Genomic DNA, 17,647 nt, shown 5'->3' on the forward strand with positions numbered 1-17,647 from the left:
TTCTTCCTGAGATCTTTTGTAATTTCAATCTTTTTCCTCCTTTATTTTCCCCTATTATTCACTTTCTAACTCCCTTCCCTCAGATGGTGCTTTCCTAAGAGGCTGAATCTCAAAGAGCCTGAGGCTCCCGCTATGTTGGGCAGATAATAGTACACTAGCCTAGATCTCTGCTCCAAGTACTGGGGATAGAACTGGCCCCAGCTAGCTAATGAGTACTTTCTTTCAGGCTTAGTGGAATGCCACACAAAGCTCTGTCTCCCCCCTACATACACAAACTGTGTCCTGTCCTGCTCCCTTTGTTCCTCAGTTCTCTGGACCACCACCCAGAGATTCAGAGAATTGCCATACAGTATTACAGGACTGATTTTTGTAGTCTGGGTATCTGAGGCTCTGGTAGGGATAGAGGGTTGGAATGTTGAGCTCTATTTTCAGCCCAGACACTGCCCTGCCCTGTCCCTTTCTTTCCCTCTGCTCCTGGATCTCTTGAAGTAGTAAAGAAAGTTGCCCAACACCCCACTGGCTGTGTGGGGAGCTTTCATTATTTAGAGTTAGCAACTGATAGTCTGGATAGAGTCAGGAAGAGGGAAGAGCATTGGTAACACTAAGGTTATGACTCAAATGATAGAATGCCCCCAAGACCCCTAGTTTAGTTATGGTCCTGTTGCCTTCCTATTTTATCTCCCTTTGCACATGACATCAGCTGGAATACAAATGATTATCATCATATAATGCTTCTTTACATCAGTGACATGATACTCTGGCTGCTTTTTTCCAATTAAAAGCATTTCTTTATTGTTTTTCTTTTCTTTTGTTTTCTTTTCTTTTCTTAGGGATCACTTGTGCTTTTTTCCATAGGCTATTTACTTAAAATTCTAAGAGGTCCTCCCAGGAACCAAAATAGGAAGACAGTGGCATAGATAACTTTGGGGCACACAACCATGCTAATGTGAAAAGTTGTTTTCTAGAAAGGATCACAGGGATCACAGATTTAGGGCTAGAAGGGATCTTAGATCTCATTTAGTTCAAAGCATTTTTTTTTAGTGAGGCAATTGGAGTTAAGTGACTTGCCCAGGGTCACACAGCTAGTAAGTGTTAAGTCTCTGAGGCCGGATTTGAACTCAGGTACTCCTGACTCCAGGGCCGATGCTCTATCCACTGCACCACCTAGCTGCCCTTAGTTCAAAGCATTTTACAGAAGAGGAAACTGAAGTTCAGATAAACAAACTAATTTTTAGGGGCCCATATAAATTCCAGAGAAAACTGCCTCAAATACAAAATGGAAATCTAACTAATTCAACAGGTGGTTTCATTCCATTAACATAACACTAAGATGGCTAAGAAGTAGAACAGGATGTTACAAGATGATAGTCACTGATGCTTCAGCAATAGCAAGGCAAGGCAGGATAAATATATATATATATATATATATATATATATATATATATATTTAAAAGTCAGTATAGAACTTTCAGCATGGCAGAGGTCTTCTTGGTGACATAGTCTCCAAATTCATTTCAATCACAAAATGGAAATACTGGATTACAAGATAATAAATTCTAGAGTTAGAAAGGACCTAAGCTAACCTCCTCATTTTATAGATGAGGCATCAAAAGTCTAGAATAGTTAAGGAACTTGCCCCAAATCACAGAATAGCAGAATCAGGACTTGAACCCAGGTCCTCTGATTCCAAACCCTACATCCTTTTTTTTTTTTTTTTGGCAGGGCAATGAGGGTTAAGTGACTTGCCCAGGGTCACACAGCTAGTGAGTGTCAAGTGTCTGAGGTCGGATTTGAACTCAGGTACTCCTGAATCCAGGTCCAGTGCTTTACCACTGCACCATCTAGCTGCCCCCAATGTTGATTACTTTTTTTTTGGTGAGGCAATGGGGGTTAAGTGACTTGCCCAGGGTCACACAGCTAGTGTCAAGGGTCTGAGGCTGGATTTGAACTCACATCCTCCTGAATCCAGGGCCAGTGCTCTATCCACTGCGCTACCTAGCTGCCTCCAAAGCCTACATTCTTTCCACTTTATAACACTACTTCCCAGTTTGGACCTCTTGTGAAATTAGCTTTAAAAAATATAGATACCGAGCTGTCAGACATGATCAGTTCACCTGATGAACAAAAAGATGAGGTCCCCTTATGCAGTCAACAACTGCTTATTATGTGTGAATCACTATGCTAAGCATTCTGGGAGCACAAGAAAAGACAAAAGGCAGTCTTTGCCATCAGGGAGCTCACATTCCAATGAGGGAAACAACATATGAACAATTATGTGCATGCAAGTTGTATAAAAGGTAAATAGAAGGTATTCTCAGGGACTGGAAAAGGTCTCTTGCAGAAGGTAGGAATTGACCTAAGTCTTGAAGAAACACAGGGAAGTCAAGAGGCAGAAGTGAGGAGGGAGAGCATTCCAGGCATGAGGGACACTCCATGAAAAGGCACTTATTCAGAAGATGGAGTGTATTGTGTGGCCAGGGTGGCTGAATGCTTGGGTAAGTGTGAAGGGGGAGAATCAAGAGGGTAAGAAGACTGTAAAGTTAGGAAGAGGACAGGTTGTGAAAGGCTTTAAAAGCCAAACAGGATTTTGCATTTGATCCTAGAAATAATGAAATTAAAGCGGAAACAATTGAACAAATACTCCAATACTTTTTTTTGGGGGGGGGCAGGACAATGAGGGTTAAGTGACTCACCCAGGGTCACACAGCTAGTAAGTGTCAAGTGTCTGAGGCCGGATTTGAACTCAGTTCTTCCTGAATCCATGGTCAGTGCTTTATGCACTGTGCCACCTAGCTGCTCCCAAACACTTCAATATTTTTTTAAAACCATGCATCATTTAGAGTTTATTGTTTATGAGGCACTAGTAGGAATTCAAATTATAGATAAGATCAATTGCTATTGTAGTGGATGATCTCATCAAATTTAATGTTAAGGACCTGGTTTTTGCCAAAGACTATAACAGAAACCAACCCCCAAGATCCTCAAACACAATGCAAACCTTATTCCTTTTCTCTCTTTCCAATTTAAGAACAATATTATATGATTCTATGCCACTTCATGGCAAGAGATCATGGGTTTATCAAACTGCAATCTGACCTTTCCCACCTTTATTTGAATGTACTTTTCCACTGATCCTCCATTAGTGAAGAAAAAACTTTTCTCCTCCTACACTGTATTTAATCATGGAAAAAATGTGGGGGAAAAAATGTCCAGAAAGATCCTTGGAAAGGGACCACTGGGAAATTAGTTACTTAGCATTTAATTTCTGGCCAATATTTTATACAGAAGCTAAAAACTAAGGAACTGTTGGGGAACAAACACCTCCTTTGAAGATAAGGATATGTTGACAACACAAACAGACTGTGGGTCATGGATTATTCAAATAGAACAATCTGGAAAGAAAGGAGGAATACTATGGACATTTAAGGTTATTCTCAGGGTGATATGTCTAATTATCCAACAAGGTAGGCTTCACATTGACTAGACATGACACAAAAATGATAGGAGATTGATTCAGAAAAATGGACAGGTAGGTGGTACAGTGGATAGAGTGCCAAGCCTGAAGTCAGGAAGACTCATCTCCCTCAGTTCAAATCCATTCTAAGAAACTTACTATCTGAGTGACCCTGGGCAAGTCACTTAAACCCATTTGCCTTAGTTTGCTCATCTGTAAAATGACCTGGAGAAAGGAATGGCAAACTACTCCAGTATCTTTGCCAAGAAAACCCCAAATAGGGTCACAAGGAGTTCAACACAACTGAAAACGACTGAACAAAAAGTTTGAAAAAAATCCTGACTCTGTAAATTTAGAATTTTATTGCCCAGAGTCACATAGCTAGTAAATGTCTGAAGCCAGATTTGAACTCAGGTCTTCCTGACTCTAAGCCCAGTATTCTAATGACTGGAGGACCTGAGTTAAAATCTGTCTTTAGACATTTGCTGGCTGTGTGACCTTGGACCAGTCATTTAACCCCTTTGCCTCAATTCTTCATCTGGAAAAATAAGTTAGAGAAGACAATGGCAAACCACTTCAGTACTCTGCCAAGAAAAACCTAAATGGGGTCATAAAGAGTTGGACACAACTGAAAAATTACTGAACAAACAGCTACCAAGCCTGAAGGAACTTGCTCTTGATATCACATTCATGTTAAAAATATGTAAGAATACTTCAGGGTCACAGTACTCAAATTTTTATGGATGCTGGACAGCTAATTTGGTGGCCTTGAGACACTGAGGATACTTATGTGAAGTTACCATCAAACCGCGGCTGCTCCACATGTCAGTCACTGGAAGTGTGGGAGTTGTGGACTCCACAAATCCTATTAAGCTAACTCAAGTAGTAAGAGGGACTGTATGTGATGATATGGAATTAGTACACCTGTGGCCCCTGTGAGTGGTAAGAATAGCCTCTCCCAGCTGAGAACAAATCCTGTTGACTTGGGAGATAAAGGGAAAATTTATGGATGCTGAAAATATGTACAGACTAAAAAAAGTAACAATAATAATTTCCACCAAACACAAACAGAGTTCCTCAGGAATAAGCCACTAAGACTGAAGTAGAAGCGGAGACATGCCAGAATGACTAAACTGGAGCTTAAGCCAGGCCTGCTGGCTCATAGTAACTCCTCCCAAAGGGAAAAGGAAGCTTGGGTTTAAAGGTTATGGTGACTCTCTTCAAGAACTGCCCCTTCTCCCAAATGGAAAGAAAGAGGCTGAGCTATATTTTGTTCTAATTGTGGACAGGATAGTCATGAGCATGCTGGATATCTCTGAAAGAAGAACCCAGAATCTTGAGTCTATCACAATGATACCAGGACACAGGACTGAGGTCAAGGACAAGGGCAGCTTGGGCCCAAAGAATTAATTTCCTATTTGCCCCACCAATCTTTTCAGGGCCCTTTCTACTTGAACTCATGGGACACAGAGCATCTGTGACTGAGAATTAAAGATACACAATGTACTGGGCTCCAAGTGTATACCTAGTGAAAATTATCTACTCACATCAACCATGTATTCCCCTTACCATTGCCCTCTTTGTGATATTAGTTTTCAATTTGTCAGAGACTGTTGTGTTCTGTGTTTTGCTGATATATGGGAGCGCTGGCAAAATAGTGGTATTAAAAAGATGGGCCTTTGCTTTCAGGAGAAGTTACAGTAGTAGGTGCTTAATAAATGTTTAATTGATTGATTAAAGGATAAGGGCAATTTTCTGAAGGCAATCTAGCCTTCTGGCCTCCTTCTGTTTAATTCTGGGTACACCTCACCATCTCTGTCTGTTCTAGGCATATATATTGATGGACAAGTTCTATTGGCCATTCATCCAAATGCATGGTGTAATCTCGGCAATAGATATTCTTTATTCATTTCATCTTTCCTGTGAACATGGTCAAGTCCAACTCTTAAACAGCTATGAATCTCTTCCAGGAAGCTTTCCAGTGTTCTCAGGCTTAAGATAACCACCAAACTGTCATCTACAAAGAGAAGCAGCTGGAGGATCTCACCACCCACAGGGAATCTCTCTCTTCAGTTTGGAATCTACGTCGGACCTTCTCCATTGCCTCAGTAAAGTAACTTTGATGAGCACACGTCTCCCAGTTTTATACCTTACTTGATATTAATGATCATAGGGTTGATGAAAAAGGTTATTTCTATTATTATAGCTTTCTAGGAATCTTTTTTTTTTCTTTGGTGAGGCAATTGGGGTTAAGTGACTTGCCCAGGGTCACACAGCTAGTAAGTGTTAAGTGTCTGAGGCCGGATTTGAACTCAGGTACTCCTGAATCCAGGGCTGGTGCTTTATCCACTGTGCCATCTAGCTGCCCAGCTTTCTAGGAATCTTAAATGATTTTGATGTATAGGAGACATTTTTGAAAGAGAGCCTTTAAGACGGTGATTTGGTTTATTAAATTAGGCAACCCATCATCTAAATTGTGTTTATCTTCATGCAATAAGAAGATGAGACATCCGGGCTATGGAAAAGCTGGTGTACTTCAATTATGACTAGATTTTGTGCAGCATGTTTGAGGAAAAGCAAACCGAGAGGCATTCCAGAGTATAGTCAGGTTGTTGAGACTTTGTCTATGACCTTCCTATCAGAGTACAGAGTTTGGGCTGGAACTTGAAGTCCAAACTTCTTTTGTAGGAATTGAAGGAAGGAATCAGTGTCTACTGATGCTTTTCTCTTGCTTTCCTAATCATTTTGGTCCTGATTAAATGTTTTACTGTTTCAGAGCTGTTCACCACTTGAGATTGTTAGTATTATGAAAATGTCTAGACCCAAGTTAAATTCTAAAGTTCCCACTTTTCCAACTGATTGGAGGACAAAGCAAGCAGATACTGTTTACCAATAAAAACCCCTAGAGTTTGAACCTATCTATGAGGGTTTAGATCATGGATTACACATTCAACTAATTTTCTTTCTAAACTGAGAACATTAAATAATAATATATGCCGTTAGAAAAAAAAGACCTTCAATTCCATATTATGGCTTGTAAGGTAAAGAAAAGGTAGGAAGGGGAAATAGCCTAGTGGAAGGAGGAGGGTGAAGGGAACAGAGGGAAGGTGGAAAAAGGACCCCTAGGCCTTGTAATCCCAGTTTCTTTCTTCATCTTTCCCCCATCTCTCATTGGCCCATAGCTTTCCATCCAGATAGTCTGTGCCCAATGTACAGCAAGCCAAGCATCCCATTCAACTCTATAAACTTCCACCCAATTCCAGGCAGTTTAGGTAGTCTGACTTACCTTATTCCTGAGTCGATCATTTTCATCTCTGCAAATTGAAAACTGCTTTTTCCACTGATCTACACTGGCAGCAGATTCCTGAAGTGCTGCTGTCAGTCTTGCATTGCTTTCTCTCAGAGTTTGCAGCTCAATCTCCCATTTCTTCACATTGGAGGCACTGTTGCGATGATAGGGATGAAGGTTAGATTCAATATCATTGAGGTTGCCCTCTGACCAAAAATTCTGGCCCTGTCATATCCTTACTAGGGTAGGGCACTGAGTAGAAGTCAACATCTCTGTATTTTAGACCTTGCATCTCCCCTCCCTCCTTAATACAAGCCTATTTTTCTACAGAGAGAGTCATCTCCAATATTGTACAAGTTCCATTAAAGATAACCAACATTATTCACTGGTCGATAGCAAATGCCAACTGGTAGCAAAGATAAGTAATTTTATGATGAAATAAAAAATTTTAAACCCTTCTGTCAAATGGTTGCTCCCAGCCTCACCCTTTTAAAATTCTTTAATTAAGTGACAAAATAGTAGCCCAAGGCTACAAAATATATTAGAGAATGACAAATAGATCTCCTATTCCTACTCCTTTACCATTCTTACTATTCACTTACTGATACCACACTACAGGAATCTGCTATGGACAATTCCTGTCTAGATCCTGAGACTTGAAGGAAAGTCTTCTGTGAAGTCTTCAGATCCTTGAAAAGTATCTATGGTGTGCTCACACAATAAATCAGTGCCACAAGAAAACAATTTCAAGGAAAAATCAACATCCTGCTTGGAAAACATACCCCTCCAGTGCTATGATGAAATGAAGACTTGAGAGCTGAGATCATTCCTTTTAGCCTCCTCTTCCTAGAAATGTTTTTTGCATAAATGGAAGAGAAAGTTCCTTAGACTAAGAAAACCCCAAATAGGTTTTATCCAATACATGTTCTGTGGCCAAAGTGGAGACCCTCAATTAGTAGAGACCTCAATCATTTGATTTTCCATGATTTTTTAAAAAATAGAGCCTCTGAACATTCATTTAAAAAAAAACAACAACCCTCTATTATGAAGCCCTAAAACCTTGCCATGGAGATGAAAATATTTTGACTACATCAATAAGTTTATATAATGAGTTTCATACTGGGGGGTCATCATTCTTTTACAACCTCCAGGTTATCTTTATTCTAGACCTTTAAGTCTGCTACACTTAAGGTAATCTCCAATCACAGCTGGAAGGAGTTTCACAGTAAAACTTAATTATAGGATTTCTGGAAAGTTGGGTCACCAACCTGACAGCTACTCAATGGTAGCACTAGTTACTGACCTCAATTTGTCTTCTGTGTGCTAATAGCAATTTATCCAACTGCATCCAAATAATTTTGTAACCTTTTTTTCTTGTAATATTTAGCATTCAACCTCAAGGCTCTAGGAACTTGACATAAAACTGCGGACTTAAACTTCCAAAGACCACAAAACTCATTTAAGTTGGTGATTTTAAGGCTGATTTGAAGAAATGACTTAAAGTTCATTCATATCATTTATTCACTTGCTCATTAATCTAGAGTGTTGGAGAAAGATTAATTTCAGGTGTGGAATCTATTTCAGCACTCCAAAAGGACTCCCCCCAAATCCTGAGAACTTCTTTATGCCTAATAAGGAATTCTGTATAATGCAAATCAAGTCAGTCCAGAATCTAAAATAAGATAGGCCTGTCTGAAAAAATTATAAAATTACAAGACATTCCATATTGGCTCAGACTCCTGGACTTGAGTTAGCTTATTTGTCTAGTTCAGTTACAGGAGCTGAATAGATGCATTTCTTCTTTGTTCCTTTTAATGGAAGAAAGCTTAAATTTAACTTCCTTCCCTAAAAAGAGAAAGTGGAGTCCTTAACTTCTTCCTCTAAAAGAAAACTTGTTAGCCTCAGTTAGAATTCCTCTGATTATGTGTGGGCAGAGAGCCAGCGTGGGAGCAAGAAAAATGCCGTGGCTTTCCATGTAGCATCCTCCTCCATTCACATAAAAACTACCTCTAGGTGTCGTATTCAGGTTTCTTTCTCTCATGGTCTACTTACTGAAACATCCTCCTAACCGATGAAAAGAATGACAACACCACCAAGGAGAAAATGAACAATTGGGGGGAATCACTTAAGAGATGAGAAATCATGGTTACCTCTGCGTAAGGGCCAATTTCAGCTTCTCATTCTCTGATTTCAGATGGGCTGACTCAGCAGGGCCATGAGATGCCTTTTCATCGTCTGTTCCATTCACACTTGATGCCTGAGTAGAAGATGGGGTTTCACATCCTGATTCCTATAACAGGGGTCACAGAAGTCGCCTAAACTAAACTAATTCACTCTTCTTCCCACATGTGCAAATGAGAGATATGGAAAACAAGATATATGCATGTGTACACAGGTGCACATGTACATACAAAGAGAAAGAATGGAACATTTTGCTTCTTGGGAACCCAGGGGACAACCACCCTTTGAAAAATCATAAGAGATGTCAAAGTTTGTGCACTAAAGCACAGGCCTTTAAATCATAGGAGGATCCCTTACTCCTTCAATAACTACCTATTTACTCAGACTTTATACACTGTTCTAACAAGTTTGCTCTAGTATCCATACTCCCCCAACCCTCGAAAAGGAGAAAATTAGAAGCCTTGTGATTGTGACATGATATAAATGATACAATAGTTAGATCAATAATTATCGATTATCAATTAAAGTAATAATTATGTAATATATAGTATATTATATATTGTATAATCATGACAATAGTTATTAATTATTATTAATAACAAGTAAAAATAATAAGCTGAAAACATGATATGAACCAAAAGATTAGGGAATGGCCAACAAACCATGGTACATTAATGAAATTGAGGTATTATTGTGCCACAAGGAACAAAGTATGTGGAAGTAATGTAAAGAATATCACCAGAGACAACAAATAATTAAATAAATAAAAGATGGGTAAGCCACAGAGCAAGAGCCAGTGGGATCATTGACATACAGTCTGTGTATTCCGCTCATATCCATGCAATAGCAAGAGAACAAAAGGAAAAGATATTTAAGTTTTGGTGCTATAGGCATCAACCCTCAACTATGACTGGTTCTCTAGGGATTACAAGAACTCAAGTATCACTGTATATTTGAACTCTAACGAACAGAAGAGAAAGATAACAAAGGCCTTCTGTATGTTTTCCATGTCATCCCCAGTCGAGGTAGAGAAAATGAAAGATTTTGATAAAACTTATATTTTTAGATTTACAAGTGACAATTGAATTGGGGGGGGGGGGCAGGGCGATGAGGGTTAAGTGACTTGCCCAGGGTCACACAGCTAGTAAGTGTCAAGTGTCTGAGGCCAGATTTGAACTCAGGTCCTCCTGAATCCAGGGCCAGTGCTTTATCCACTGCGTCACCTAGCTGCCCCTGATGACTGAATTTTAACACTTGAAATTTAGACACCATAAAAGTCAAAAATGTTATCATGGAATGGAAACTACAGTGTTCAATTATTAGTAATGATCTTTCTAAGCAATACTGGAAAACTGGTTCTATACAGCTCATGGACTATTTTAGGGGCCCAGTTTTATAGATTTGGCAAATTCAAAGAAAGCTACCTAAATGCAGGGTACTAGTTTACCAAATTCACCCTCTGAATAAATGTCATTAATAACCTCTTTCTTTTCAAATCCAATGATCTCCCCCTCCAACCCATCCTGCCTGCACCATAGTCCTTTTTATTTCTGATCTCTATGTTTATCTTGTACATATTTATATATAAACTCTTTGAGAGCAGGAACTGCTTGTACCTCTTTCTATCCCCAGTGCTTAGCACGGAGCCTGGCAAATATTAAGTGCTTAATAAATTCTCATTGATGGATCTTTCTGTAGCATATGACACTGTTCACCAGCCTCATTTATACTGTCTTCTTGAATTTTGTCATCATACAATATCTTGATCTTCCTCCTAAGTCTCCAGTGCTTTTGGGGATTCTTCTTCCTCTCCTCACCCTGTCAGTATCCTAAGACTCAAACATCTTCTCTACCTACATTCTGTCTCTTAGAGGACCCATTTGTTCACCTTAGATGTTTTTTGATTCCTAACTATAGTTTTGGTAATGATCTCTTATCACACAATAGCCACCAAGTTCTCTTGATTTTCATGCTATCAAATTCCTTCCATTCAAGTCTTCTCCTCCATTCCCAGTGCCACTAATCTAGTGAGGGGGAAGCATGACAAAAGCACTAGCTCAGTCAGGAGACCCTCGATCTGAACCTCGGTTGCACAATTTACTGGGTGTGGCCATAGAAAAGTCATTTCTATAAGCCTCAGTTTCCTGACCTGTAAAATGGGCATAATTACTATTTCCCTCCCTACCCCACAGGGTTTTGTGAAAATCAAATGAGATCCAACAATATCTTGTATAATAATGTCTTAATGAACATTTTTTAAAATCCCACTGTAATATGATTAATATAAAAACACTACCACATATATGATATTGTCCCCATGGAACTTCCCTCTCAAATGTTGTTTTTTTTTTTAACATAATGTTACTCTTTCAAAGAACCAATTAATGATATTTGGTGGATTATGACTGTAATGGATGTGAAGGCACTTTGTTCATTCTAACATGTTACTTAAATTTAAGATACCAGTAGTAGGAATTTAGGGCTTCATTATCTTGTGCTTTAAGTATTGTAATAACCTAATTTTCTACCTTCCCATAATGAAGACCTCCAGCTTAATTTTACTAAAACACCATTTTCTTCCAGTCACGTTCATGGTCAGACAGCTCTAGTAGCTTCCCATGGCCTGTAGAATAAAGCCCAAACCATTCAACCTTACATTTAAAGTCCTCCATAAGCTGATGCCAATCTACCTACCCAATCAGTCTCCTTCAGCTGAAGCCTCAGCTTCTCCTCTGCCTATCTCAACTATTAACCTCTCCCCAACATTCTGCATTCATTCACAACTGCAAGACTTTGCTAAGGTTCACAACTCCCAAAATAACTCTTCCCCCATTATCTAACCAAACTATATCTATCTGTCATAGTCTAGTTCAAATCTCATCCTCTCAATAAGGTCTTCTTCAACTGTTCCAGCCCACAATGATTTCTTCCCTCTTCTCCACTATACCACTTAACTATCTCTAACACTAATCACAGTATTTAATCACTTCCTGACATTTTAAACTGTTCCATGTGTATTCATTTTCTACCCTTAGCCAGAATACACACCTGTGAAGGCCAGAAACTGGGACCATCCCTTTCCTTCACCCCATTACTGCATTGAATTCCTTTCTGATTCTTCTATAGCATGGGTGCTTATCCTTTTTTTGTGTGTGCCACGGACACCTTTGGCAGTCTGATGATGCCTATAGACCCTTAGAGACCCCCAGTGTAAAAGACACAGGATCACAAAGGAAACCAGTTATTCAAATGCAGTTATTCAAATACTTTTTTTTTTTTTTTTGGTGAGGCAACTAGGGTTAAGTGACTTGCCCAGGGCCACACAGCTAGTAATTGTTAAGTGTCTGAGGCTGGATTTGAACTCAGGTGCTCCTGAATCCAGGATCAGAGCTCTATCCACTGTGCCACCTAGTTGCCCCTTATTAAAATACTTTTAAAAAGCATTTTTAAAAAGAAATCTACAGACCCCAGGTTAAGGACCACTGCCCTACAGTGTCTAGCAAAGTGTTCTAGAAGATGTTCAATAAATATTTTAATGAATAAATAGCAATTCTGTTAAGCAAAGAGATAATTATTATCACTTTGCAAACTCTAAATTATTTTCAAAGTTACATCAACATATATCTAGGTGAGAAATTTAACTTTTTCATGTTGACCTAGTTAAAATCCTTACATTTTGCTTTATAGTGTTCTTTGAAACTTGAAATTATTTCTTAAAATCAATACATTTATTCATTTAGGTATATACAAAATACTTAAGGTAAGCTTGTTTTTATTTTTTCTTGATGAACAAACAATTTTAACATCTGCTATTTGAAAAGATGGTTGTTGACCTAGTCAAGGTGGCAAAGGTACCCCCCCACACACCTAAAATTGATGATTAGCTTATTGGGCCTGAGTAGCCATTTAATGACATTACATCTACAAGCTTTAATTTGCTTTGCTAACTACAACAACAAAAAGCATCATCATTCAATTTTCTTTCAGAGTTGGAAAACTAATATCAAAGTATTTTTAATAATAAAATGCATGTTTCTAAAACACATCTTCCAAAAATGAAATAAATATCTGTAGCCAAATCGTAAAGAATGTGGGGATTAGGACAGTACCAAATAAGAAATTATTTTTATAAGGAAATATAATTAAGTTGCACTTTACTGTTTAATAATTTTACTGAGACTACCAGAGTCTTAGCAATTGAAATAGTGTTATATATGTGTGTATACACATATATATATACACATATACATACACATAAGCACGTGTGTATGTATGTATATGTATATATAACATACATATGCAATATGTGTAAATATCTATATAACCAAATATGAGGCCATCACTATTACAAAATAATAGAGATATTAGACATATGTTAACTCAAATAAAATTTTCTACTAAAAGCATGAACAAGGGATGGCACATTCCTGAATCTACTCAAAGTATAAGTCGGGATAGCACAGCTGTTCTAAAGCAAGATTCTCCACTCTGCCGATACCTAATAGATACAGATGTCTCAAATTCATATTAAAATAGAATTGAACTGCATTTACTTAATCCACTTTAAAAAGATTATTATTGGGGGCAGCTAGGTGGCACAGTGGATAAAGCACCAGCCCCAGATTCAGGAGAACCTGAGTTCAAATCTGGCCTCAGACACTTGACACTTACTAGCAGTGTGACCCTGGGCAAGTCACTTAACCATCATTGCCCCGCACCCCTCCCCCCCAAAAAGATCATTATTGGAATAATATGACATTCTTTGTATGATAAAGTTAGATCTCCTCTGGTCAAAAGGAAATTAACTAGGAAAGAGCTGAAATCCTTTATTTCAACCTGACTGGCCTAAACAGTGGAGACATTTGTGCTGTATCAGCAGCTGAAGAACTCTCCCTTCTAGTCAACAAGCTACATTCTCTCTAGAAGGGGCCTACTACTGTTCCCTCTGGGAAGGGATGGCTCTGGAATTGGGCTTCTAAGTTCCCATCTGTGGTTTTCTCTGAGAGGATGGAATGGGTGCCCAGGGAGGAGTGTTGAGGTACAGAGTGACCCCACTGTCTTGGTGCTTGAGACCTGTGGTAGCAACCAGCCCTATCACTGTCCAAGGGCAGGCTCATCCCTTCTCTGGAGTTGCCCTTGACCCAAAAGGGATTCTGGAGAGAAAGGAAGGAAGGAAGGAAGGAAGAAAGGAAGGAAGGAAGGAAGGAAGAAAGGAAGGAAGGAAGGAGGGAGGGTCAGAGGCAGCTGGGGCATCACACCCCACCGGGGTTGCTGCATCTTCCCGGCCTTGCTGTCTGTAGCAATCTAGCTGTGATGGCTATTGGGAAGCCAGACTGCTTGCTGATGATGCCTTCCTAGTGGCACCCAGAGGACCCCTCCTAGCCTGTTCACGAAGCATCGCCTTCTTAGCCTCTTGTCTCAGCAGGGGCCTGGCCTGCCTCCTCAAAGCCTCTGTCTGTCCTTGGAAAAGGGGAGGAAAGCATTCTAGGAATGCCCTCACTCACTCCCCCAGTGCTAGAGGCTGCTAGAACCTACCTATGCCTTCCCTTCGTCACTATACCTGTCAGCACCTGGGGGGCAAAATGAAGGGGGAGGGGAAAAGACTTTGTCCATCCCCCTTGACACCCCCCTCTTGTTGCCCGCTGCTAAAAATGCACTATTTATTGCAATGTAAAGTTCTCCGGGGGCAGGGAGGGGGGGGAGTGTAATACAAACTGTCATTGTGTCTTCCAAAAAAAAAAAAAAAAAGAAGGGGACTACTACAGGCTGGCATTATTGTAAGCAGATTACCTATGGAGAAAGATGGGTTGTGCCACATTCAATACTTCACAAATATTAAGAAGCATCATGCATGACAAATACCAACTTTAAGACATCAGATAGAAAGCACTTGTTCACCTTAAAATATGTGTCATAGGGAGTATAGCTGAGTAAAAGGACATTCAAAAGGATTTTCTCCCAGTGCAGCTGCTCTAAAGTTAAAAGTTTTCTATCAAAACTACAGATGGCTTTATTTCCTGTGACATTCAGGAGTTCTGTAAAAAGGTTGGTGAACACCAGGAGAATCCTCGTGGCCAACCTTTCCAAACAACCTTTCCAAATTCTCCATTGCCAATATTTGGTTTTTTGCCCAAAGCATTCATGAAACCTAATAATAACTGATGAAATACAGTTTTATTTCATGGATAAATTACTTACTTGAGAATGATTGCTTGAGGTCTCGATTTTCTCTTGAGACTTGTCTCTAGCTAATTTGGCAGCTTCCTTCACTTCCTGGAATTTCTCTGCAAACTGAACATTAATAATGTTTACTGAAGTCATTCCTGGCCCCAAACGTTACTGCTGTTCAGAATCACCATCACCATTATGCATCCTTCTCAAGTCAGCAAATACTGTAAGTGTGCAAAAAAAAAAAAAAAAAAAGCAACAGCAAGCTTTTTAGATAACTTTTAGAAAGTCAGGAAAATGTTTCTTAAGAGTCTAGCAAATGCTTTTTCAAATGAATACTAGAAAACAAAGTCACTTGGGGTATGATATCCTTAACTTCGAGAAAAAAAGACTGGGAAGTTAATGAAGTCTCACAGGTTATTGCTAAAATGTAATGATTAAAAAATGATATTGATTGAGATGAAGATAAAAGTAGCTTGTTAACCACACAGAAAAATTCAACTTTGCACCCCAGAGAACAAAGAACAACCAAATATATACACAAAGAGGAGAAAGTACAGGAAGACAATCCTTTTAACATTTCACATGACTCAATACTGTGTTTCAGATACTAGTTAAATTACATTTGGAAATGATCCCTTACAAGTAGGGTAGTGGAAAACATACTTTATGTATTTAATAAAAGATAGACAAAGAAAAGACATTAAGAGCCAGGTGGAAGCCAAATTACATTTCAATATTGCCTATTTTAAGACTTTTTTAGCAAAAGTTATTTTTTGGTGTTTAATCACACTATAATTCTGCTTCATTATTTTAACTTCAATCATGCAAAGAATAGCAGGAATAACAAACAGACGGATCAATATTTACTTTGCATGGAATCCACAGCCTCAACTTTCAACACTGATGTATAATTTTCTCTCTTCAGAAAAGGTTTGCTAAATATTCATAATGTAGGTAAGACCAGGCCTTCATAGGTGCTTTCACTGTGAAACATTCCCAAATTGTCTTTGGGAGAGGAGTGTTCCATATCTACTGGAAAAAGTTGGTACTTGACCTAGATGGGATAGAGACAGCAAGGAAGGGGAAGCCACTGCAACAGTTAGCAAGAGGTAAACCTCTCTACAACCTTAAGCAACCAAAGGAACATCAAACCTACCATTAAAAAAAAAAGTATGCCTGAATATGAAGTGACAGCTCCTGAGCAGGAGGTCAGAAAAGAACCAAAGAACAAACTATTATGTCCATGATGCCGTGAATGTTTGTTTTCTGATTAAAAGGAAAGGAGTGTTTTTATTGACATGTATTGGCTATAAAAAGCCAGGATTTGAAACTAGATCCCATGGGGCAGCTAAGTGGCCCAGTGGATAGAGTCCCATTCCTGGAGTCAGGAAGACATCTTTCTGGGTTCAAATCTGACTTCAGATACTTATTAGCTATGTGACCCTGGGCAAGTCACTTAATCCTGTTTGCCTCCATTTCCTCATCTGTAAAATGAGCTGGAGAAGGAAATGGCAAACCATTCCAGTATCTTTCCCAAGAAAACCCTAAATAGGGTCATAAAGTATCAGACATGACTGAAAAATGACTGGATGACAAATGACTCTGACTCCAAACCCAGAGCTCTACCACAGCAGCAAAATTAAGCTAGGTCTACAAAAATGACCTTAAGAAACCCAAACTTTTCTAGCAGAAAGATCAGAGGGTACCTCTCTCTGGCTCAATACTCACTGAAAGGATACAAAAGTTTTTATGAGCAAATACAGCTAAGTGGTCTGTGCTTGGAGAAAGGTAGCTTTGGTGATTCAAAGTGAGGTATGGAATTAGAAATTGGGATGTTGCTAGTAAAAAGGGTTTAGCAAACCCAAGCTACTGAATAACTGGGTAGTTTTTAAAGATATTTGTTGTTATTATTATTGTTCAGTTGTTTTTCAGTCACGTCCAACTCTGATTCCATTTGGGGTTTTTATGGCAAACATACTGGAGTGGTTTGCCATTTCCTTCTCCAGCTCATTTTACAGATAAGGAAACTGAGGCAAACAAGGTTTAGTGACTTGCCCAGGATCACGAAGCTAGTAAAAGTGTCCAAGGCCAGATATGAAGTCAGGTTCTCCTGACTCCAAGCCTGGCACTCTATCTACCTGGTTTTTAAGATAACTCATCTCTACTGGGAAAGAGAATTTTAAAAAAGACAACTAGCAAATGGGAACATCAAGAAAGGCTTCTTGGAGGAGATGGTATTTGAAAGCTGAGCCTTGGCGGGTGCTGAATGTTACAAGAGGCAGAAGTGAAGGAGAATATTCCAGACAAGAAGGACAGGCTGTGAAAAATAAGATGGAGGCAGGAAATACAATGTCATGGGCAAGGAAATGGCAAGTTGGCCAGGAGACAAGTACACAAGGGAATGAGCCTCAAGCTCTAAATGCCAAACAAAGGCACTCATAGTTGATCATCAAGTCCACAAAGAGCCACAGGAGCTTTTTAAGCAAGGGAAGTAACATGGTCAGACTTGAGCTAGCCATTGGTCAGCTGTGTGAAAGATGAATTAGTGCTGA

At 39.2% G+C, this 17,647-nt stretch overlaps 1 protein-coding gene across 2 annotated transcripts in view; it reads right to left on the reverse strand.

Annotated features, from left to right (window-relative positions):
- HOMER2 (homer scaffold protein 2) overlaps window positions 1-17,647 on the reverse strand; it is a 152,046-nt gene that overhangs the window by 17,823 nt on the left and 116,576 nt on the right. Inside the window, exons 4-6 of one of the 2 annotated variants that reach the window (XM_043989660.1) lie at window positions 15,123-15,215; window positions 8,894-9,000; window positions 6,741-6,897 (exon numbers count right to left, since the gene is read on the reverse strand). In XM_043989660.1, the coding sequence (XP_043845595.1) occupies window positions 6,741-6,897; window positions 8,894-9,000; window positions 15,123-15,215 (357 nt within the window). Of the gene's footprint in view, window positions 1-6,740; window positions 6,898-8,893; window positions 9,034-15,122; window positions 15,216-17,647 lie in introns of both variants that reach the window. The other variant, XM_043989659.1, reaches the window with a different exon arrangement.

This window comes from Dromiciops gliroides, chromosome 2, assembly GCF_019393635.1.
Source record: "Dromiciops gliroides isolate mDroGli1 chromosome 2, mDroGli1.pri, whole genome shotgun sequence".
Lineage (NCBI taxonomy): Eukaryota > Metazoa > Chordata > Mammalia > Microbiotheria > Microbiotheriidae > Dromiciops > Dromiciops gliroides.